This window comes from Acipenser ruthenus, chromosome 39, assembly GCF_902713425.1.
Source record: "Acipenser ruthenus chromosome 39, fAciRut3.2 maternal haplotype, whole genome shotgun sequence".
NCBI classification, from domain to species: domain Eukaryota; kingdom Metazoa; phylum Chordata; class Actinopteri; order Acipenseriformes; family Acipenseridae; genus Acipenser; species Acipenser ruthenus.
The window spans coordinates 4,460,888-4,487,058 of NC_081227.1; the positions used below are offsets into that span (position 1 = coordinate 4,460,888).

At 37.2% G+C, this 26,171-nt stretch overlaps 1 protein-coding gene across 2 annotated transcripts in view; it reads left to right on the plus strand.

Moving 5' to 3' along the window:
- Positions 1-26,171, plus strand: part of LOC131707293 (opioid-binding protein/cell adhesion molecule-like) — a 356,578-nt gene that overhangs the window by 274,470 nt on the left and 55,937 nt on the right. For both annotated transcript variants that reach the window (XM_059009673.1, XM_059009672.1), the window contains one exon: positions 13,669-13,901. In XM_059009673.1, coding sequence (XP_058865656.1) covers positions 13,669-13,901 — 233 coding nt within the window. The remainder of the gene's footprint in view (positions 1-13,668; positions 13,902-26,171) is intronic.

Consider the following 26,171-nt stretch of genomic DNA (forward strand, 5'->3'; position numbering starts at 1 on the left):
GTCTTCTGCACCTACTGCTGTGTGCTGACCTGCCTTTCAATGCAACTCATACAGAGAAAACATAAAGTCTTTAAAACATGCTCGTTGGGGCCTCGTGAGGTCTAGCAAAGACTACTGTAGTTTTCTGCATGTTATATTTATAAAGAAAACAAACAAATTGTATTTATTGGTCTCAGGCCATAGGAATCAGTCTTGATCATAAATGACCCAAAACCAGAGTTCATGGCCATGGCATTGGACATGTTCACACAGCCGAGGAACGAATCCTTGAATGCACGTGTGCACTGTATTTAATTTACTCTATAGATACTGGTATTTAAAAGCATGTTATTGGTATAGTAAAGTCTACTGTTTAGTTCTTGTCAATGTCTTGAGCCCATGCCTGACAGACACACAGCACTCTGGTTCTGGTAGCATTTCATTTTAAGTGGCAGTGATTAAAATACGATTCATTTGGATACCCAAGAACCTGAGTCAAGTACATTGTCACCCAATTCTCTGTCAGACTGTATGTGAAAAAGATTGATTGCCCCAGAGAAGAAATTAATCAAATATTTCCTCCGGGGGGGGGGGGGGGGGGAATCCCTTAAATTGTGTGCAAATGTGCACCTTTTCTGTAGATTTTGTTTTTTACATGGATCAGCATAGCTCTGCAATCTTATTAATGAGACATTTCACACTCATATTATTTCTTTAATTCATCACAAGCTGGCCCAGCATTATTGTGCACAGGCTGAATCTTACATGTAGATGAATTCAGGAATGCAAGGCCTAAAGATCAGGTTTGGCATTTATGCTGATCTCATTATAAACATATGCAAATCTCTGCTTGCATACATTATTTCTAAAATGTTAACAGCACAGGAGCTGAGACCACCTCATGTACTATATATAGCATATACACTACAACCTAAAGTATCTGTCAGGCCACTATATTAATTGTTGGAGTCTGTTTTAGGGTTAATGAGCTGTTTCACGGGGCTTGCCATCTGATGTTGGGATTACAAGGGAAATTTAATTTACAAGGTAACACTAAAACGGAAAGGACTGTACATTGTTTTAGACAGTGTTGTGGTCCATTTGCTTTCATTCTTTAATCATATATCTTAGCAGTTAACTGGTGCTTGACATTGTATTCTCTGAGCTTGTACCTTGTCCCAGTTCCTCACACTTCCTGTTTTATTGTAGCTCTGATAACGTCACACTTGCTCATAATGCAGACATCCCTACTGACACTGAGCTAACAAATATGAATAGAATGATTTATGAGCCGTCAAACCTAACCTGGGACCTGAAGCAAAGAATGTTCCTAACGATTCTCATAATTTGTTTCCACAAGGAATGATAGCGCCCCAACGTACACATTATTTAACTGTCCCCCTTATCAGCAACTTAGGACATGATCCTTTAGGACACCAAGGACACAGACTGCTATTACAAATCCTGTCAGGAAACATTTTTCTAATGTCTCAGGCTTTTTTCTGCGCTGTTTTGCATCCATTCCTAAGATTGCATCTCATATATATATATATATATATATATATAAGCACCTTCTATTGCAAACATAATTTTCCATGCTTGTGTTACTCCCTAAACAGACCAACGGATATGACTGACAGCCACCTATTGTTTCTTTCTTTACCCAATAGAAAGATTCAACAACCAGGGAAAATGAGGGTAGCACTTTACATAGAGTCTCTAATTGCTGTGTATTTACATAGCAGTTACCTAGTAAATACACGTGTACTTACACACAATTACCAATGTTATCATGCATAGTTACAATCCTAACCCCTTTCTGATACAATTGTGTACTTACAGTGCAAAAAGATTTACACATTAAGTACATTGTAAGTATCTATAATAACATTGTCGTTATGTTTAAGTACACATGTATTGACTAAGTAACTACTATGTAAATACACAGTAATTAGAGACACAATTTGTTATCAAAAAGACATCACAACTGTTCCAACAACAACAACTGCAAAATAGCGAGCCCAGTTCTACAAGCAAACGCCAAAAATCCTGAGTTAACTTTGTCTATGGAGCTATTAGGAGAATGGAGAGCGCTTTAAAAATTCATCTTTGCCTTGCACAAGATCCCATACACCCATCAGAATCACCTAAATATGTGTCTCCTGATAATGGCTTCCTTTTTGTTCTTGCATAAGGCAAACAATTTGTTTTTTCGTTAATGGGTACAACTGCATTCAAATTGTTCAACAGAAGTTAATTATTTTTGTCTGTGAGAGTGTTCGGTGCAATTAGCAATGTAGAGTTGAATTGCATAATAATGCTAGTTTTATTTATTTTGTCCTTTTGTCTTTGTTTTTAATGTGAAAAGTCATAATGGAAGACAGTACATTCTGTTCAGCCAAATGCCAAAGTAGCTGTACTGAAAAATGGTATTCTTCTGTGAACAAATGAAAACAATATATATATATATATATATATATATATATATATATATATATATATATATATATATATATATATATACACATACAGTATATATATATATATATATATATATATATATATATATATATATACAGTAAATACAGTATATATATACAGTATATATATAGCTGTAAGTAATGCTGTAGGTTGCTCTTGGTATCACATCTATTAAGATGCTTTTATCAAAACTCATCAGCCTTTCAAAACCAATGTCTGATTTTGACTGTTATCTACCTTGGCATTTCATATTTGTTTTATTTATATTACTTTCCCTTATTGTTGTTGACTGTAGATGTAGAAACACATTGACAGGTGACACACATGTTTTTCATTTAATTAATGGTGTACTGTAATAGATCATTGGGTTTTTCCCTGATCTTTTTGTGTAGCCATCCCAAAAGTTAAAATAAATCACCGCAGTGAGTACATTTAAAATAAAAACAGCAAAACATCATTAAGATGAAAAGCCTTGGGTAGTGTGGAGTAGTGGTTAGGGCTCTGGACTCCTGACCGGAGGGTCGTGGGTCCAATCCCAGGTGGGGGACACTGCTGCTGTACCCTTGAGCAAAGTACTTTACCTAGATTGCTCCAGTATAAATGGGTAATTGTATGTAAAAAATGTGTAAAAAATTATGTAATAGTATGTATAAATAATGTGATATCTTATAACAATTGTAAGTTGCCCTGGATAAGGGAGTCTGTTAAGAAATAAATAATAATAATAATTAGGTGTCTCTACCTATACTGTAAGTGCACCATAATAACACAGTAATTACACATAAGGCATGAATATTGTATAACAAAACAGAGTATAGAGGAGCCAGACCATGATCTTATAGGTTAACAGGAAAACACTTGACATATGCACAAACCCCAAACCCAGACCATACCGAATATTAGGGTAGAAGGGATTCTGCCTTTTGTTCATGCCTTGACGGAAATTATCTAAATCGTTCCATCCTAAGTAGGTAAATGCAAGGATTGCATATTGCATCTCTGTGTATTCCTGGGTATCTGTGTATTCTTGACTATCGAAATAAAGCCTTTACTTCAGGAGTTCAAATATGTAATTTAAGGTTTCTCCAGTGACAGATATTCTTAGACTTTGCTTAGACATCCGGATGTCAATTCCTGCTTAAAACACGTGTACCTTTTGGTTTCTGGTCAGCTAACCTGCAAATCCATCGAATTAGGATCACATTTGTATCCAGCGTTGTCCTCGGAAGTCTGGTTAGTTAACCTTGTCTTGAAGTAAACTGAGTAAGTACTGATCCCAATGCTGGATGTCTGACTGCAGTCTGATAAAGTGACGTGGTGCAGGCAGACCAGCCAAGCACGGAGTCAGTCCAGCTCATACCCTGGCAGTGCACAGAAAGACCCTGTTCTTTGGAGGGGAAAATGTTATTCATAGTCAGGGAGCGCCACTGGCAAAAATCGTCTGCTTAAACTCTGACACCAGCAGCTAAGCAGCTTGGACTTGCACTGATAGACATTGTCTCTACACTGCTTTATAGGGTTCAGTATTTCAAAGTCTTTGATTCAGATCTCACACACTTTTCTCCCTGAACAGAGTAGAGCAGAGTAGACATTCTTGTACTCAAGCGTTAACATTAGTAACCCAAATAAGATCACTTAGCTTGTGTTAAATATAAACATGGTTGTGACTCAGATCAGACTTTGATAAAGTATAATGATGATGAAGCAGTTTTGAACAGTTTTGAATTGGAAAAGCAAATATATCTGGCAAGAGTATACCGTTTTCTATGTGAAGAAATTTGAAAAGGAAACAATTAACTTCCAAATGAGTTAGGGTGTGCATACTGACAGTTTAAATGAAGATTTGATTTATCAGCAGGCAAACAACAGATGGCCATCTTTATGTAGACTGAAAAATTCTACTGACGGGCAGACATTTTACTGAGCTGATCTGGGAATTACACATACATCTCAAGCTACATTTAAATAATTGCCTATCCTGGGTAATACAGCAAAACACTGAAAGTCAGATGACTGTTGGACAAATTGTAAGCGGCTATGTCTGAATACAATTGAACTGATCCTTTGAGTTTAAACTATACAGTGATGGGTCTTTCACCATGTAACACACCACATAAATTCAGTTATGAAGTTACGTTCAAAGTATGTAAAACACAATTGCCTTATAGCATTATTTATCAGTAAATTATGGTGTGATGCATCTACTTTTTGACAACTGGTATGAACAATTAAGAACTACTGCAGTGGCATTATCATACTGTCAAAACGTGCTTTCCAATCACAGTGCATAACACTCATTATAGGATAAATAAATTGATTGCCCCGAAACAGCAAGAGTGCTTTTTTTTAACACACATATGACAGGCTGGTCACTTATAGGGCTTGGAAAAGTGTTCTGGCAAACAACCTCCCCCAGCATTTTTGACAGCTCATTTTATATAAGAATTTTTTTACAGTGTTGAAAATCTTTCAGTGCACAGTTGAAACCTGGAAACAACAGATTCTCTTTGTTGTTCCTGTAGCCTCTGACGTGATAACATGAGGGAATTTCCATACTTTTTGTAAAAAGCACTCTGGGGATATTCATTCAACACCGTCCTAAATGTCTTCTTGCTTTGGTTATATTGAGGCACTGAATCAAAATAATGAACTTAATGGACATCCACCTGGTGTTTTCCACTTAATCACTGTGGTTGAGGCTGACATACATTAAAAGCTATGTCTAAAACCTTTTTTTTTTATCTGCACTGATTAAACTCAATAACAAACTTGTGCAAATGAGCCTTGCTGTGTTGACTGGTGGTTTAGACACAGGGCTGGGTCGCTTCCAGTCACCAGCAGTGCATATGGCAGGTATACCAGTGCCCATGACATGTTAAACTTCTGTTTAAGCCAGTTACTTACAAGACTTACAGGGATATTGCAATGATTCCAGAGACATGAGAAATGCCAATCAATGCTCATGAAATAATTCTTTCCTTTCCTCTTTTTTTATTTATTTATTCATTAAGTTCATTTTGTGATTAGATTTAACTTTATTCCCTTTGTCCTTGTGAAGTTATTTTTTTTCATGACAGCGCTGTTCCACTTTTCTAAACTTCAGACATAGAAAGTTCAAATTGCTTTTTTGGTCTTCTGTCTCATTCTTTGTTAAATTGCATTGACAGGAATTACACATTTATGAATGCTGAGAATGCACTGACAATAAAGGTTGTTCATTTGATTGTTTGCCACCTCATTCAGTGACTCATTCATTTTTTTTTTCTCATGCCCATTTTGATTGCTTTCATTCACATTTACATCACATAGATTAGAAATGGATTTCTTCTTCTAAAGCAGAATACCTTGAACAGTAGGCATGGAGAATAATTACCAAAATTCCCTTAGAAAGCTAAGTCACCTTACTCCAAGGAGATCCCAGTTTTAAAAAGCAACCCTTTAACCGATATACATTTTTCTGAATACCAAACAAATTATAGACCAGGTTGGCAAGTGTTTACAAAATTGTTGAAACGGTGCGTGGCTTAGTATCAGATATCTACTTTCCTAACATCCTCCATTTTTTTAGCACCTTTGCATTAGGAAACATATCAAGCGCTTAACATTTACATGGGTTACTAAGAAGCAAGAAACCAGTACATGTGTGTTTCAGTTATTATTGCTGGAATTTATAGTTCACAGTATAGTTTTAAGATGTAGATTTACCCTGGAAAGCGAAATACCCATTAATGACGCTGAACAAAATCAAGAATAGAAATAATTAATATAGTCCCCACTAAACTCTGCAGAAATTGCGAAACCTCTGATACACAATTTGACTAAAAGCACTTCATTTGAGATTAATTGTATTGTCTGATGTTGGCTTGACTTAAATTGAGGGTGATTTGCGTGTACTTTCAAGGTAACTTTCCTTATACTGTCATTTAATGTCCCTAAGCAAATGTGGGAATCCTCATAACTTCCAAAACATAGCTATGGGTGTTGGATTCCAGAAAGTACAAGCTTTAATCAGTCAAACAGGACAACTGGTCGTCAGAAGAAGTCAAAGATTATTTATTCTTCCACACCCGATGGTCCCAGTGTAGTGAACTGGCATCTTTGCCCGTTGAATTGAATGGAAATGCAAGAGCTGGACGCGAACCGCAAACCATATGGTTCCAAGACAAACGCCTTACCATTCAACTAAAGAGCAAGCTGTGTAGTCGAGAGGCAAGTGCATGTCTTATGCTGATGTCAGTGTTATTAACTCATCATTACACCAAGAGCCTCAAACATAATGGCATGATGGTTGTGTAGAGATGGATATGCTTTACTGCCAATAGCCTTGCTGGTATATGAAACACATGAAAAGGGAAGGCACAAGGAAGTTAACCTTATTGATGTAAAACATATAAAAAGGCAAAGGAAGGCAAAATCATTTCAAAGTTGATAAAATCCCATAAAATCAAGAGAAAAGGGTCATTCTAAATGAGAATATTGTATTTGTGCTTGAATGGATACTGCATGTGCTTTTTTATTATGGTGATTGAGAGTCTTAGACAGCAGTCTCTTCTAGGATATACAAAGAAGGCAGGCTTGTAAAGTGAAGCCAGGTAGCAATGAGATAAGGTCAAATGCATTCTGCAATACACTTCAAACAGTGTGTATGGATGCTAAATGGCAGTTCAATGAACCTCAGTGTTCTGCCCGCAGAGGTGGGGATGGAGGTCAAGGAAAGTTAAGTTCCGATCTTTATCATGCAAAGAAAAATTAACCTTTGCAAAAAATAAACCATACATAATAAAATACAAACATAATGTGTTTTATTCCCCTGACTCCCCCCGCCCCGGCATGCCACAATATTATTAGAACTTTAAGTAAAAGTAACATTCAGGAAACCTTGGGTGAATTAATGTGGCAGTAACGATGGAAAATGGAGAGTACATGCAATTAAAATCCATGAAATTGGAGTTTCTAACAAACAAGAAAGCCCCCTGTTTTCTCGAAGGTTAATTGAAAAGCAGCCATTTTGGACACATGTATTAAAACAAGGACACTGATTTGTTCCGTCACTCTTTCCTAGAGGTTAATTACTTTCCAGGCCTTGAAGGAACAAAAAAACTTACACTCGGACAGTGATCTGATAATGACATTTTGTGTATTCATGTATGACTTAAACAAATTAAACCTCTAATTAGTTGAACACAGTCAATTACAGGAAAACACTGGTAGCTATCGGTGTTGTATTCCAGAAAGTACAAGCTTTAATCAGTCAAACAGGATACAGAGGTATCGCTTCCCCATGAGGTGGCATTTTGTGAAATTTTGGATTGTAAAAGGAATCTGCCTTGAGTTGTGCTGCCATATCAAAAGCTGCCTTTTTAACTTCATTGATTTCTCCGTGCTTCTGTTAAGTAAGTAGGCCAAACTCATATGTAGCGCTGTAATTATAGATAGATATGCTGTACAAGTAAATGTATTCTCTTTCACGGATCACTCAGTCTCTGCAAAGAAAAATGTGAACATATAACTAATTTATAAACTCTTACATCCAGCAGTGGTACAGTAGCACCTTTGATTAATCTTAATAATAAGAACCTTGTGCCAAACCCATAGTCAACCTTCTGTTGTCTAAATCTGGCTCATGCAAGTTTAATATTTCTTCTGCTTTGAGGCCTCATTAGATAACATACAATGACAATTTTAAAGGTGTTATCACCAATACTGCAAAAGTATATCATTTGCATTAATTATACATATATATTTTTTTTAATTCATGATCTTTTTGTTTCCCTGACTTTAATTTAACTATGACTGAAGTGAAACTGTGTCTACCCTTCCACAGCACTAAGTTTGGTAGACATACCTTGTTGTCCTCCATTATGTCCTTGATTACAGACAATTAAAGACGTTGAGAAAAACTTTTATTATTATTATTATTATTATTATTTATTTCTTAGCAGACGCCCTTATCCAGGGCGACTTACAATCGCAAGCAAATACAGATACATTCAAGTGTTACAATATAAGTCATACTTTTAGACAGCACATTTGTCATAGAATTGTATACATTTACTAGTATAACTACAGGACCCACCTGATCCACCAGGCAGTGCAGAACATTTGTTTAAGGCTTTAGGTTTAAGGCTCAGGTTGGATCATACCTGTAATATAGGAAGTGAGAGTGTTGCGGCTGGAAACACTGCACTTCTGAGCCAAAGTGAAAATAATGGCTGGAAAATGTTCAAAACAATAAGCTGTTTGAAAAGGCTCAACACGACGAGGCCAAGAAGGAGACGTGGTTTCTAGCAGATGTTGATCCCTGGGTCAACCGGAATGATCAGTACGAATCCCTCAGCGACCTGCAGCCTGGTAGAAACAGCACCCTTCACGTCGAATCGGTCTGGAATCGCTTTGCTGTGGATTCCACCGATCTGATACTCTTCGCGGTTTTGTATGCCATATTGTTTGGCTCTTGAAGGGTGGGCTAGCCTCAATTTAAAGCGGATTGACAAAATAAAATGAAAGAAGGCATAAACTGGGAACATCCATTGTGCTTTTGAACTGCCCCCATCGATCTAATTACAGTAGAAAATACAGCGCAAGGTGGTCGAACAGAGAAGTTTGAGTTTTAGATCGGCCATTGTTTAGGTAATTAATTTAGACCCCTATGTGCGAGTATGTGGCAAAAGCATCAAGTAGGACGTTTGAGTGTCATTGGGCCTGCCAACATGAATGATCTGGGCTCATCATTCATTCACACTGCGACTCTGCCATGTTGCGAGGGAAGTGACGGTGAACATGATAGATTTGCAGGTGTTTTGACGTGAGGAAGATGAAGTGATTACTTTCAGCATGGAGGTGTTGAGTGGAATCTGATTGCATTAAGAAATGGCGTTTTGTCTGTCATAAACGCAAGTGCCAGCCTTACATTGGTAATTATACTGACACCAATCTGATGCGTTATAAAAATGTGTCGACACCTATCATCTTTTATGAAAAATATGCTCCCGGTGCTAAATTGGTTATACTAAAAAATAAATGAATACATTGCTTACTTAATGGCCAACCAGCTATCTTCAGATACTGGTAGACCTTTGCAAGATGTGTTTGGACAGTTGTGATAGTCTCATTTTAAGACATTTTCCTTATTTTTGTATCATTATTAGACCTGTATTGGTTGGGTAAGTAACTAAGTGGTTAAGTTAGTTGTAATGTTTGCCTCCAGGTAAAAAAAAAAAAATCATAAAATAAGAAACCTGCTATTCAGTATATTATGAATGCATTTCAAGAACAGGATCTTTTTTGCTCTAATCAATTTGGATATGTAAAGACATAGCTGGCTGCAATTACAATGTTACCTACAGTACAACAAAGGGGCCAGGATGCACTATAAAATGTTGAATATCCTGAATTAAGGTAAAAAAACAAAAAACAAAAAAAACATTAGCAGCACCATAAAAGTTTGGGGGACAGAAATAATGTTAATAATGCTAACGAGAAGCAAGACAATGGTGTGGGCTGCTGTAAACCATACACAAATACTGATGCAGACTTTGACTGAATCAGTTGTATGTTGTTTTTCCCTTGTTGCTCCAAAGCTGATATCTCACTACAATTATAGATCCTGCAAGAAACTAATCCTGTATCAAATATTAACAGAGTGGAACTTTAGCTTTCACATCAATTATTAATATACTTTTGACTACGTTTTTTAAATTTGAGTTATGCGCTGGTAGGCTTGTATGATACATGAACGGTAAAGTTCTGTACATGAGCTTATTAAAAATGTTTCTATAAATAAAACAAACCCAGCAAATATTAATATTACAAAATCAAATATTATAAGGCAAGGAAGTTGCTACTAAACCTCTATTACAATTAATATCAATGTGGCTGAATAAAATACTGAAAAGCTGATTAACAAAGTAGTTGATGCATGCTGTATGTGTGTGTGTTTTTCGGGACACTGAATAATAATAATAATAATAATAATAATAATAATAATAATAATAATAATAATAATAATAATAATAATAGTTGTCCTGTGCAAATAGAGTAAATGGGTTATTAATAATACATTCAATAGTAACTGTCTGTGAAAAGGTGATAAGCAATGGTTTTTTTTCATATTAATAATTTCATATGATGATAGTGGTTATTGCTATTAAATAGCTGTGTGGCTGCAACCAGTGATAGCAAATGCAACCAGCAACCACATAGAAAAGAGTAAATACAGATTGGGAGGTTCATTAATAGCACCCCAGAGCCATGTGTAACACATTGTGTTGCTCTATAAAACTGCATTATAAATTGGGATGGAAATCAGTAAGCAGATTTTCCCTGAAAGTTATCCAGTCAATCAGGGGGGAATATAGTCCCAATATCTCCCAACCAGCAGAACTACATTTATAGGCTGTTGGTTATACTTGAAATAGTTTTCCCCATACTAAACGTGGTATACGTTGTTGGCACAGTTGGGATCTGTAGCAAGTCCCATTATGGTCCCGGGACACCTGGGCATTAATCCTTGAATGTCAAACTCTTTTTGATTGAGAGAGGCACAGACAGAATTGATAAGACCAGAAGGACTGGGTTGTGTTCATTTACATTGTAAGATTTATTATGCCAGAGGCAGTGACAATTATGAAAAGGTAGCTGTGGTCTGTGGCCTTTATTTTTCACTGTAATGTATATCATTGTTATTGATGTGACAGCCATCTGAAATTTCACTTAACACTTTAAAATAATACACGCAAACGTATATGAAGTTCAGTAGAGTTTAACAGGATTGCATTGGAGTAACATCTGAATCTGAAATTGTTTTTTTGTAATGCTTTTTCTAGCCCTGAATATAATTAAACAACACCTAGCCACAAACTCCTAATGATTTCAAGTGGAACACCACAGGAATAACAGCTGATCCATTGGAATGCATATGAGGTCAGATTGCATCATCCAGCACTTACACATATACAGTATTAGGGGAATCGAAGATCTGCACACTTATAGTGTTAGGGCAAACGGAGATCTGCACATAGCCCACAATAGGGGGAGGTGGATGTTGAAGCTAGCATGTGCTGTTCGCTGACTGGAATACAAGGAGTTTATACCCCAAGGGAAGTGACAAAGCTCTGGGAAAGTGCCTTACCTCCCAACCTATGCTTAATAAGCACCATATTGTACTACAGTTGTGTTTTGGTGGAGTCAGATCCCCCTCTAAATGACTCTGCCGATTCAGAATCTTCACTTACTTTTAACGTGTCATAAATCAACGCTCCGGATAGCATGTGTGATGTTGCTGTGTAACATCCCGTAATACCGAGGTGCATTCAGTTAATTGTATGCAAATTAAATAAACGAGTAGCTTTGTAGTTGGTTAAAAGGTGCATGTATTTGACAGATACCATTATTATCTCCCAACGCAGAACCGCAGTTTGCATGACATTCAGGTCAGTGCCCCAACAGATTCTGATTGCGAAGAATGTGGTGTAGTCGAGGAATGAGATGAATGCTGCCGAGCATAATCAGATAAAGCAGAAACAGAATTAACAGGAGGAACTTGGATTATAAAATATGTTGAAAAAAAAACATGTTTAGCTTTCTTCTTTCTAGTGTTTTAAACACGAAGGGAACAGGTTTAATTGTAACTGCGGATGGCTCAGTCTGCTTTTACTAATATTTTTCGATAGGCACGCCTCTCCATGAATTTGAAGACATTCTGAATAGAACAACCTTTACATTTTTCATGTCTTTAAGTGCTCTCAATATTTATACCATAAAGGCTGCAGCAGGCATCGGCTGTTTATACAGAACACCCGCTGAGCTCAAACAGCACCTTACTGAGTGAAAAATTCCACTTCCACATTCTGTTTAACCTGGTCCTCTGAGAGGGATACAGTCTCAGCAAGGTGCTGGGTACTTAGCAAGCTGCTCAAGTCATCAGCACTTATTTATGCCCTCAGTTGTGTCACGTCTGTTCCCAGCCTTGAGCATTTGGTATCTTTTTTTTTTAATCTAGATTTTTTAGCAGCATTTTCTATCAACTCATCAGCCACAGAGATCCCCATAAGATACTGAGTACGATGACATCATCAGTGCTTAGGAATACCGACGATCCTTTCAGCCATTGTATAATCTTAGTTGGTCTTTGTTTCTTCTAGCTTTCCGTATCCAATACAACTCCTGCTCTAGCTTCTTGGGAGTGGAGGCTGAAAGATGTTAAGTAACTTGCCAGTGGACTGTGCCTTGGCTCAGAGCCCTGTGCTGTAACCATTAGACTTCTAACACAGTGCTCTGTACAGGATTCTTCTAGTCAGGCATTGACATTCAGAGAGTATTGTGTATCTTAGCACCCTGTGGGTCACAGAACTAAAACCAAATCCTTTGTGTGTGTGTATATATATATAACTGTAGACTATAGACTGTGAATCTAAATCTTGTTAGTCACAGCAAACTATCTAAAGGAAGCACTTATAATTTAGAAAAAATAACAAATTAAAAAGCATTGTTTTTTAAGCTGTGATTAAAGTTGTATTGTGTCGGTGAAAAACGTACCTCTACAAATGTACTGTTAAATCAGTACCCTGGTATGCCAGTAAAATATGTATTCATAACAAAATATAAAATACAATATTGACTGACTAATAGCCATATTATATATAATGTATGTGTTGCATGTGCTGATGTATAGCACTGTGTAACATATATGTATGCAGAGGTTGGAGTAATAACATAATTGTATTTTTTTTAATTCTTTTGATTATTTTAAGAATTTTTATTGAAGTGAGTTTCACATTAGGCACTGTGTATTGCAGAGGGGTATGTATTGGTGACTTTGTGCGACAGTACTGACAATTTTAATTGTAAATATTTGACAGAAAATGATGATACTTTAGTTGGTAAACTTATGGAACGCATTGATGGAACTGTCCCGATGCCTTGGTTCATCCGGTTCTGTCAATTTTCTTTTATTTTTATGATTTCATGAGGAAAGCTGCTTATACAGTAAGTCTGATGAGCTAGGACTGTATTAAAAAGTTTTAAGTCTACTTTATGCTATGTTGAATTTTTGACCTTTTGTGTACTGGTCTATATATTTGTGTATACCGCTGTGTTAGTTTATTCATATACATCCACATATACGTTTGATATTTGTTGTAGTTTGTTTATAGTTAAAAAAAAAAATCACTTAAAAAGCCTCTCCTTTGGTTTTGCGTTTCCTTACAGGTGTAACCTGGACAACAGGGTCACAAGGGTGGCCTGGCTGAACCGCTCCAGCATACTGTTTGCAGGATTCGACAAGTGGTCCATAGATCCACGCGTGATCCTGCTGAACAACACCAGCACTGAGTACAGCATCCAGATCAAAGACGTGGACGTTTACGACGACGGGCCTTACGTCTGCTCAATCCTAACCAACAACAACCCCAAGGCATCGCGAGTCCATCTAATCGTACAAGGTAAACGCTCTTTCTGTTCATACCTGCGTCATCACCCCACATCCCCACCCGTTCAAGGTTATACACAAGTAATGTGTACAAAAAAAATGCTATCTGTACTTTTGCGTTTCAAGGCAGAACTCGCTCTAGTGATTTGAAGCTTGTTTTAACATCGGTACTGAGCCACAGGCTTTCCTCCACAATCAGTTTTAAGAAATGATATTCATGATTGGTTTGCCTCGTTTTAAACTGCTGCGCTCATTTAACAATGCATCTCCAACAGTGCTTAGAATGCGTCTTCAGGGATAGCTAGCTGCCAATTAGGACTACGACCAAATGTTGCATACAATATCCTTTATTAAAGAGGAAGACTTTCATGCCGTCATCGCAGTAGGCCTGACCTTGTCAGTAATGGCCTGGAAGAAAATAATTGTTCTGTTCAATTCTCCAGGAATGATCATCTTCTTAAAATGTAAATTGCATAATAGAGTGTGGAAAGGGGATTAATGAATATTATAACTAAACTTCTAACTTTGAATATCAATTTATATTAAGAAATACTCTAGAGAGAGTTTATAAAAAAAAAATAAAGCATTGACTTCCAGCCATCTAAATAATGAACCCAGTGCGGTGTGATTGACAGGAGAGGGGTACTTAAAAACTTTTTTTTTTTTTTTTTAACAGGAACAAATAATTGCTCAGGTTTCTGGCTATTAAAAATAGAAAGATTACTGTTTGTGAATCATTTAGCACAACTTACAGTTGCATCCCACCACAAATAAATATATGTAAATTGTCCACACTGAAGAGCACCTGTTGTGTCGAGAATATTATTTCAGTCGTTGCGCTGAGGGACTGAAGAGCAATTCTGCAGTCTCATATTGACTGTAAAATCAGGGTTAAGTTAAAGGCTTGGGATGCAATTATGCTTTGAGTTGTGTAGACAGTGCTTCATGCACCCCATTTTTCACACCATCCATTAAATAGAGTTTCACAGAAGGAATCAAACAACAGAGGCATTCTTATTATACCAGCAACAACATAGAATTTAAGAATGAAAATAAAAGCTTCATATGTGCTGTCCTTACATTGGTTTTCTGAATCAGAGGCAGCCAGTGTTAGATAAAGATAATGAAAAACTTCTCATTCTCTTTGGCAAGAGTGATCTAATTAAGGGAGAACCCCTCCATACGTGACTGTGAGAGCCGGAATTGAGATTAGGCTGAATTTTAAATAGTTGATAGTTATTGATTTGGAAACACGTTGAGCTGAAAAAGGACTTGGCTTTCTTTCAGGATTTGTTAAATTAGCTGTCAATACAATACATTTACAAAGGAATCAATGTCTCTCAAATTAACTTTCCAAATAATACTTGCATTTTTTTCTCTCGTTAGCATCCTTGTATATATACACAGGATATTACTGAAAAGCGTTACAGAATTTTAAACTAACTGGAAAGCCTTGTACTCAATGTTTCTCCATTCCTGTATCTCAATATATAAAACACCTACCAAATGCACTTTTTAAATGTTTTTTTTTATGTATTTATTCTGTGAACATCAACACCACAAGCACAGTATTACAAATTGTGTCAAATGCACAAAAATATAACATGAACAGAAACATTCTTCCTTTATGCTTAATTGACCGATCTGTTACCTCGCAGTAGCAGGGAAAGGGTTTATGCAAATTATAGTTCAGGTTCTCAAAAGGTTTAGTTAGTCAGGATGGATCTTCTTGTTGTGTCAAAGTAGAACATGTTTCATTAACAGCGTAATTGCCCAATTAGATACATGAAGGGGTGGGCTGCTTGTGCACAAGCATATTCTCGTTTGGTATGCAGGAGTGTTTTAGTGAAAACTATTGAATGAAGTAGAAACACATCTCCGAAATCTTTTTTTTATTGAACGCCGTTCTTGAAGACACAGATCAAACTCTTGTATAGTATAGCAAATATATAAGCCTCTTAGCCGTGTCGCACATGCGCACTCATCTTCATCCACGAAGGAACTGTTACTCAGAGGAGCATGGGACAGTGTATGAAAACAAAGGGGCAAGTGCGTTTTTACTGACAACTGAGTATTGGTTTGTGGGATTATTATTTGTTTATTTAGCAGACGCCTTTATCCAACTTACAGAGACTAGGGTGTGTGAACTATGCATCAGCTGCAGAGTCACTTACAATTACGTCTCACCCGAAAGACAGAGCACAAGGAGGTTATGTGGCTTGCTCAGGGTCACACAATGAGTCAGTGGCTGAGGTGGGATTTGAACTGGGGACCTCCTGATTACAAGCCCTTTTCTTTACCCACTGGACCACACAACCTCCTTATACTGTAAGATACACTACAACAAATCAGGGATAATACTTACAGTTCTTTCTTTGAGCTACAACTTTTTTTCAGCCTTCACTGGTTCCCCACTCTTGTGGTTGAAAGCTTGTGTTATTTTCAGTACCTTAGGTCAGAATAGTTTGAAAATATCTAGCCATATGCTTCATAGACTCCCCTTCTGTTACAACAAGAAATCATTATAGACACTGTCCTACAAATATAGGATCAAATACAGTAATTATCGCTGGGGAATTGAAAAGTATTGATGAATGAAGACATTACAGGCCATCTTTGCATCTGGTGTTCATCTGCTAATCATTGTATTTCCAGCAATGGATGGGATTCGGTTTCCCACATTTAACTTCTGTGTCATTTTTAGCCTTCAGATGGCATTAGTATGAGCACTTCACTCAGCCCCAAAGGGTATGTTCTTTCTTTGGCCAATAACTGGCTCCTGTGTTGAAACCTACAGTGGAATTAACTTACACCTCATTCCTAAATATATTATAACCCTCTTATCAAGTCTGTATCTGTCCACAGACTAAAATGTGATACGTTTGGGAGCTTCTGTGTCTCGTTTATTGACAGTTCTAGCAAGTACAGCACTCAGCTCCATGGCTTCCAGGACATGCTGATGTATTCCCATAGGCAGAGCATGGTTGTGTAAGGGAAGGAAACTGGTGCTCCATTGCTCAGTCAGTGAAAGTCGATCCCACCCAAAGATAAGGCGGCTTAGTGCAAAAACAAAAACCCAATACCATCACTACCCATCCTTATCCACTTTCGATCTGTCTGGCTTAAATATTTCCTGCCACATTACAAGAAAGGAACACTTAAACTAAAGCATTTAACATTTAACAAAGTGCCGATCATTTCTTGAAGTGGGTTTGCCTTCTGCAGCATGGAAAAGTGCCTTTTGGCTCTGCAGTTCAATATAACCTTTGGAATGACATTTAACTGTAGTTGTATAACAGTAAAAATACTGCGTTGTACTAAAATGTGACATTTCTTTGGTGACCAAGTCCTATCCTTTACCAGTGGCTATGCCTCAATAACAATAGGAAGAAATAGCCAATAATTCAATCAAACCAAGCAGTTACTCGGTTATATTATTCATCATGTGTGTACAAATTAAATAAAACATAGAAACACTTCTCATTGGAGTAAGTGACACATTGCAAATGTACTACTGTAAGCTTTTGCATAGCAAATTAGCACGACTAATAATAATAACAATAATAATAATAATAATAATAATAATAATAATAATAATAATAATACACACACGCACACACACACACACACACACACACACACACACACACACATATATATATATATATATATATATATATGCACGTTATTGGGCAAAAAATATAAAATAAATCAATGCAAAGACCATTACTGGATTAGTGGAAAATGACCTTAATGTTCGAAAGAGCATAGTAAAATGAACCACTAGAGGGCAGTGGATCGAATACTTCAGTAATAACAGGTAACACTTCCTGGTTGTTAATAAAATTAAAGCATGCACATTGCACTTGTAGCTGTAACTACAGGGATATGAAACTTAATTGGAAAGAAACTAAAGAATAAAACATCCACAGAAAGTAAAATGATCCAAATGCGGACTGACGTCCAGTGTAATTGCATTAAAAAATAACCTTGTACCATCCACACCACAAAAGATCTGTAATTAAATGAAGCTGAAAGCAATTATTTTTCTTGTCACCCCTGTCCAAATAATATCTGTAGCCACTGGACACAGATAGTTTCTGAGCAGCTAATGAATCTTAGTGAAGATAATCAATTTACTCTGTCAGGAATGAGGGACTGTGAAAGCAAGGGATGGTGTGATGTGTATTTCTCAATTGATATATACTGGTACTGGTCTGGGCATGGCTCAGACTCAGCTTTTGATATCGAAACCATCAGTGCATGTACATGTTATCTAAAATAGCCTTGTCTTGTAAGGGAAGTGGCTTAAATGGTAGACATGGAACGGAATGTGTGTGTCAAAGCATCACCCCCGTCCAGCCAGTTAGAGCAAGAACTGGTTCATTTGTATTACATTAACAAAGTGTCAGGATCGTCATATTCTCCCAGTGAAATACAACGGATATACTGGTCTTAGATTTTATTAATTTTGTTAAACTTGAAAAAACACCCTGGGAATGTGAGATTACTCTAGTCAAACACAGGCATCCTAAAAGAAAACCTACTCCAAACTTTTTTTTTGGTCAATAGCATTTCTCTGCACTGGATACACGTCCGTGAAAACCTCCCTGCTTGTCGGAGCTGTTTAGCAATCTCGAGAACAGAGCCATTTAATCAGGTAGCGGATTATTCACACAACCTAACTCATTATCCATTAACAACCCCTCGCTTGTGCTGTGTTCAATAAGACATAACAAACCCATTCCATCTCAGCCTGTTTAATAATACAGGACCACAGCTTGGAGAAGGTTCATTAGCTCCGTGGTTGCAGCTGTAATGGCATGGAATGCACATCAAGGGAGGGACATACAGGGCTCTAGCGATACCACTGGCTTGGAGGGGTTCAGTGTTGAGGAGGGGGTGATGTAGTGGGAAGGTTCTTTCAAGCAGAAGGTCCTCACTTTGTTGTAAAGACTTGTATAGTGGAGTAAGAAGATTTCTGAGAAATAACATGGTGTATACAGTCTCAGCAGCACTTTGGATAAAATTACCCTTTTTTTATGAACCACTTTCTGGTATAAAAATCAAGGTTGCTGTGTTTTAATGAATTCTATTTTTAATGGCTAATATAAGGTGAAGCTGACCTTCATACTGGATTTTTTTTCCCCTTCTTTGAATGGCGTGTTCTTGCTTTTAAACTAAAGAACCATGGCAACATTTCATAGGAAAGTGATGGTAGAGCTTAGAGTGCACTTGAGTTACTACTTAAAGCGCAGCTCTTATAAAAGGAGAAACACCTCCCTGCTCCATTTCCTTCTGCAGAAATGCATTGTTTTAAATTCTGTTAGTCTATCTACACAACTCAGTGCCCTCCAGTGAAGATCTGTGCACAGTATTCCCCTTATGCACGGTCTGCATTGAATTATTTACAACCAACAAAATCTTAGCAGAATAAATGTATACCTAAATATTTATAAAGCCACATATATCGGACTGTAGGTTACTGTCTAAGGTAATCCTTTCTAAAAATAACTATGAACTGTCACAAATAATTATATTGTGCACGCATTGCTTCCTGTAAACATTCTTCAATATATATATTTTTTTTTATGACCAAAAAAAACCCCCAAAAAAACAAAAAAAACATTAAAAAACGATAGGGATAGGATCTGAAGAGCTGAAATGTCCATGTGATTTTTTTTTTTTTAAATCATTTTTTTTTTTTAATCATGTTTTTTTTTAATCAGGTTTTATTTTATTTTTTTGATGCCCATGACTGTTTGTTTCTCTCTCACAGTCCATTTATTACAAAACACCAGTTAATTATGCATTTAAGGGTACAAGGGACATATGTGTCCGTGACAGGCTGCTGCCGTGTGGGTGCGTGCATTCATTGTTGAGTGACAGGCAGGAGATCGAGACGGAAGTTGAAGTTGATACGCCTCGCAGGCAAACAGGATTTCTTTGCATACAGTGAACAGCTCACGTGACACTATCAGCAATGGTAGCGCACTGAGGACAGGGGAATGTACATAAAGCATAAAACACTGTACAAAAACTATAACATAAAAGGTGCAGTGAAAACGTTGTGCGCTACTCCCTAATGCATGGAGTTCCCGCTTATTCACCTCGCTCTCTATACTTGGAGGGATCTCCAATCTCTGAACTAATCTTCTCTGTTCAATACTACACAAACCCGGCTACTCGCCCGGCCATCAGCGGTTTCGGTTTCAGAGGATTACATCAAGGTCTTTAAGTCTGTCCAGGTATCGTGGACAATGTTCAGCCCGTTGTCCTTGGCTTTGCAGCAGCCCTGAGGTGAATTAACGGCACCTTTTTATACCTGACACCCTGCTGAAACACACCTAGCAGCTGATTGTACAGCTGGCAATCACACACAGCAGGCAGGCTCTGTCAGGTACTTCATGATTTATTTACACACAATTACACATGATATTTACAATATATATACTCACAACCCACTCTTCAAGTGCATGGCTCCTGCCCTGCCACAGTGTCCCACAAATACAATTGTGCTAACTTTCTTAAATTTGCAATGATGTGCATGAAACAATTCATTGGGTACCTTAAGGGGCTACAGCAACCTAATGCATAAGGTTTTACTGCACAGGTAGCTGATTCATGTGCAGTACGATCTCAACAGATATAATCCTGTGTTCTGTTAGGTGGGTTCACAAAACCGCCTTCTCATAATACCTCCATGTGCAGTATCTAGGTCTCACCAGCCTGCTGTGGAACTGAAGCAGAAAGATAGGAAAGATAGCTTTCATGTTGGACTAGCGTGTATGATGATATCAATCCCATGGGCACCTGTTGTATTTCATGAGATTTTTATTCTTAGAGCTTGATGATATTACTGGATTACTGGTTCAGGCTACACAAAGTCCTGTTTTTCACACTGACCCAGAAGCTGATTCCAAAGGGATGAGTCACTTTGCCCTTGATTGACAAAGAGCTTAATGGCACAGTTCTTTTCAGCTATGGTGGTGAGAGCCTGATAGCTGGATTCTCACAGTTATGTATTTCATTGCGTATTTTTAGACAGTATTAGCATTTCTATATATCGATTCTTCTGATGTACTATGTAAGTGTGTATCACTGTATTGTAGTGGTATTGCAGTGTTAGGTTTAGGGACTGGATCTCAAAATAAACTGGTGCCCCAGGGGGAAGCATGTTTAATTTATGCCATCCATGCTTACAGGCAATATCATGAAGTATTTTGGTATTCAGCATATATTCTTTTATAATGCAATGACCCTTTTTTCCATTAGTATTGATTTCATGTTTTTGTTTATTGCAAAGCAGTTTGCTAATATAGTAGAGAACAGAAATTAAATAATGCGTAGAGTGTCATTTCAGAGAAGGATATATATGACAAGGTCTGAGGAGCTTAACAATGGACTCTTACCAACAATAATCAGTAAAAGCAATAAGCAAGGCCTCCCATTGATCCTGAAGTGAGTTGCAAAGTGGTGTTGTGAATGAGATGAGAGGCTGCATAACCATGGTAACACATGGGTTTCTTAACGTCAGAAAAGAATATATTGATTTGATCTCATGTCAATTAAAGTTGTTTCAAAGGCTCTAAAGAATTGCCATTACTTGCTTTATTCACTATGCAGGGTGGTTTTAATGTAAAACCTATATTTTATTTGCATTAACACTAGAACCGCCACGGCGGTCATTTCGATGGTTTGAGGTTTTCAAATTTAAATTACTCTGCGTGTCTGAAAGTTATGAGTTTATGACTTTTCCTAAATACATGTATTAAATACCCTGATGGCATTTGAAAGGCAGGATCACGAAAATAAGGAAGTTATAATCCCACCCACCTAGAACTGCCAAATTTTGACTTCCTTTTACAATACGTTTCTATTCTTAATATAATCTACAATATTCTATTTTATTTTTATATACAAGCCTGTTCTCTCTACTGGACCTGGCAGCCATCAGTTCCTTACTTTTGTACAAGGAATGTACCAGGGAAAATGGGCAGCAGTGTGGAGTAGTGGTTAGGGCTCTGGACTCTTGACCGGAGGGTCGTGTGTTCAATCCAAGGTGGGGGACACTGGTGCTGTACCCTTAAGCAAGGTACTTTACCTAGATTGCTCGTAAAAACCCAACTGTATTTCTTCTGCTAAGAAATAAATAATAATAATAATCAGTAGGAGAGATTTCATCTGGAAGCTAGCCACAGTGCTTCGGCAGAAACATTTCAATCAGAAAAGTGCAAAGCTGCAGCAGCTCAACCTGGATTCTGTGCTGCACCGAGTGACACACACACAAGAGAAAACATATGTTACTTTCGTTCTAAATTAAAAACAACTGTTGTTTTTACAGTTTTGTATGTACAGATACCTGTTTAGACCTGTTTATGCACTCGTTTCTTTTTAAATGTTTATTTTAGGATAGTTTTTCATTTTTTGAAGTAGTGCTTTATCTGTGGTAAGTTAGAAAATAATCCCTTTTCTGTTTAATTGTTCATTTAAATTACAGCGTTTCGGCTGTGCAGATGTTTGATACGATGTGCTTGAATAAAACTTGTGAGTTGTATCCGATAGTTTGTCTTTTCATGTTAATATTGATGTTGTTTAAAATGTAACCGTCATAATGACTGCCGGCGGTGGTTTGAGGTATGAGTATAACCGCGGCGGTTCTAGTGTTAAAAGTGTCTACTTATGCACCGTGCAACCTGAAGAAAAAAAAACCACAAAAACACAAATACAAATATGCTCTACCAAAATAACCTAATAAATGCAATATTCTTTTATTCAGACGTCATACACGTTACCAATGGAAGGCCAGTTTTTTTTGTTAGACAATAGAAATTAGGCACACCATATATTTGCATTCATGTTTTTGTGGGGTTTTTTTTGTTTCTTTTTACTATTCCACCACTTGACACATTATCAGGCTCTGATTTGGCATGTCACCCACACGCCACACTTCACCGTGGCCACAGTTCAGACCTCAAATGCCCTAAACAAATGACCAGATGGGGACTTTACTTTTGAATGAAGGCATACTTGCTTCCAACCTGGCACAATGCTACAGAGCTGTCATTCGAAAATGGATTCCTGCTGAAGATTGGTGCCAGAATCACATATTTGCCAGCAGCTATCAACTAAACAATTAGGGACAAACAAATCTTTACTCTGTGCCTAATCATTTAAATCGTTTTGAGATGGATGATCGTGCAGCTTCAGTTTTGCTAGCAAAGGTTTATTTTAAGTTGAATAATTATTTGTGTTACAACACATAACGTAATGTTTAGAGTTTGAAGTGCATGCTTTTACAAATTGTAGGAGATACCAGATACCATGGTACAGAAATGTATACCAATGATATAGTATTCTATGTAGAGATATGCATTGTAACACCAGGGGTTGTTCTACATGTGGTTTTATACAATTTGCTCAACCATGCATGTTATACAACGGGTGTGCATTATACACAGGGTGAACGTTATATTTTGACAATTACAGTAATCATGTCAATTTGATTATAGAAACCTTATTCTTAGTTGAAAGTTATTATTTATTTATTTTTGGTCAGTATGACTGATTAAAAAAAAATGCTTTTCAAAGACAATTGGTAGGGATGTGGAAGTTAGAGTATAAACAATATGTGTTCACTTGCTTTCATGCATCCAAAGATTTCAAAGAGTGGTTTATGTGGGGATTTCTAAAAGCAGATAAGGAGAGTGTGTTTTCAGACAAAATGGATCAAATTGGTAGCAAAATCCTGCAAAAGCTAACATTGCATAATTAACATGAAGCTCAGCATGTACGTCTTCTGTGTTTGCCAGAATAGCGATTACATTGTGTTTATATTCTGTTTAATCTAAAGAAAATCCATACAGAAACACTTATAGGGTTGAACACATCTGCACTTAATTGCAAGGACAATAAGCCTTTCATTTTTACCTTAATACCCTAATATAGGCCTCTGTTAGAGTGTTATTGTGTTCTTTTGCTTTGCTAAGAGAAATCATTTAACAAATCTGAACTCTTATCTCCCCATGTATTACACATGGGGGATGTAAAATCGCTCGATCTCACTATGATGCTAGTGATTTAGAAAAGTCATTAGCAGTGATAGGTTATGAGCTACCATTGCTAATCGTCCAATGAACTAGGCTTGCTGCAGCCGTGAATTTGAACTCCCTCCCTGCCACTCAATACTCCCCACACAACACACGCCCGTGCTCTGCCAGGGCATTCACCCTGCTGTGCTGCCACATACCTACACTGATAATAACACAAAATACGTTTAAATAGCAATAATAATAATTCAAAAACACAAATAATCATAGGGGCGGGCGTGCACCGTCACACGGAGAAAGGGTTTGTCAATATGAATTGAGTAACCATTTCCAGTGGTTTTCCACTGGAATGTACACCGATTTCTTTTTTTTTTTGTATCGGGGGTGTTTTCTATAGTTTTTTATCGGTTAAAACCGAAAATCAGAAGCCCTAGTCATAACATACAGTAACAATAAAACAATACTACATATGAATTACATCAGTACTTCTTTGGAGCTCAATGCAATTAGTGGTTTTGCTGCAATAAACCATAACATGCAGAAACTCATTTTTAATTTGCCTTGTGCATTGTGCTCATTATGAAAAGGTATGTTTTTTAAAATGATCTTTTTCCACAGCGTTGGGAATCTTTAAACATCTTTAGTACATTAAGCAAGGAATAATGTCTCTAGTGTTGTTGTCTGCCAAACCTAATAGCCGCAAGCCCTCTAGAGTCTTGATTCAGGAAGGCAAATTCATTGTGGATTCTTCAGGGACAAATTCCTGCTCTCATGTATTGAAGCATCCCTTTTAAGGCTACCTGCAGTGAGTGCTCAGTCGTTCTTCATCAGATCTAAATAACATGTGCGCTGAAGAGGTAATTCAATTCTATAATAACACCTTGTAAATGGAACAGACGCACACACACACACACACACACAAACAGACAAACGACCTTAAAAATAAATAGGTTTCCATCCAGGTTCAATATTCTTCTTTGTAATAAGCAGAGGGACTCATTACGAGATTCAGAGGCAGCTTCTCTCTGGTTCCAGGGGAGGGTAATGAGGCTTTTGAAGTATTCATCAGTATTAACTGTATAGAAACAGAGAAGATCAGTCTGCTTAACGCATTAGAGGCCGCTTCATTAGTGACGCCTTGCATTTTGTAAGCAGGACCAAACTTGCTAAAAATGTAATCATGACTTCCAATGAGAAGAGGGCATGAGCTTAAACACGTGGGTCCAGATTTCTTCTGATCAGTTCGTTGGGACTTTGGATTAGACAAAGCTTGTGTTACCTATTCTTTGGTCTATACAGACTGGGGTTGGGTTGGTAATACTATTCAACACTACTTATGCTATTGTGATTTATTTCCTTTTGCATTTCATTTTACAGGAGGTAGCAGCACCTTATAATTCATGGTGGTGATTCATATGCACATCACCTAACATTCATAGTCCGTGGTACATTCAAATGTATACGTGCAAGTTACAGTATACTGTAAGGGATCATTTCTGGTTGACGCATTATTTAATGGGATTGGATCCATCTGATTTTCTTTATTAAAATTATCATGTCTACATTTTGACAGGCTGATGAATCATTCATGCATTCAAAATATTGTCTCATCTACAGTATGGTATAGAAATGTTGCCCTTTCAATAAAATAAAGACTGTCTTGTGTAATAGTATTCAGTAATGTATCACTTCAGTACCTTATTTGTTTAAGTATGGTGCAGAATAACATTGCCAGCACAAAGGAAGTCAATCCATTCATTGTGGCTTATTAAGCCTTTAATTACATTTTAATCTGTGTATTTGAAAAACATCCCGATCCATCACAAAATCAATAACGTCTATAATTCTGAATAAACAGTCATGATCATGGACATAAGAACCATTCGTCATGTAATTTACACAATTATAATGACAGCGTTTAAATGTTTGAAGCAGAGTTGATGTACCACGCATGATTACACTACTCATCTACTCTCTGTTAATAAATAGCTATACCACGTTCAAAACATTTTCTTTTTAATCCATCTCGTTTCTTATTGACAAAGTGCACTGGGTTTCTTTCGACAAATATTTTATTAAACAAACTCAAGTAAAATCAGCAGCAAAATAACAAAGTTGTGACTTCTGTAATCACCCTTGAACATGTTTTCCACCCTCCCTTCCTGCTGGATAACCACCAAAATACGACCCTGCTATTTCTAAGACAGCAGCCCTGTTCATGTCCCCCTTCGGTC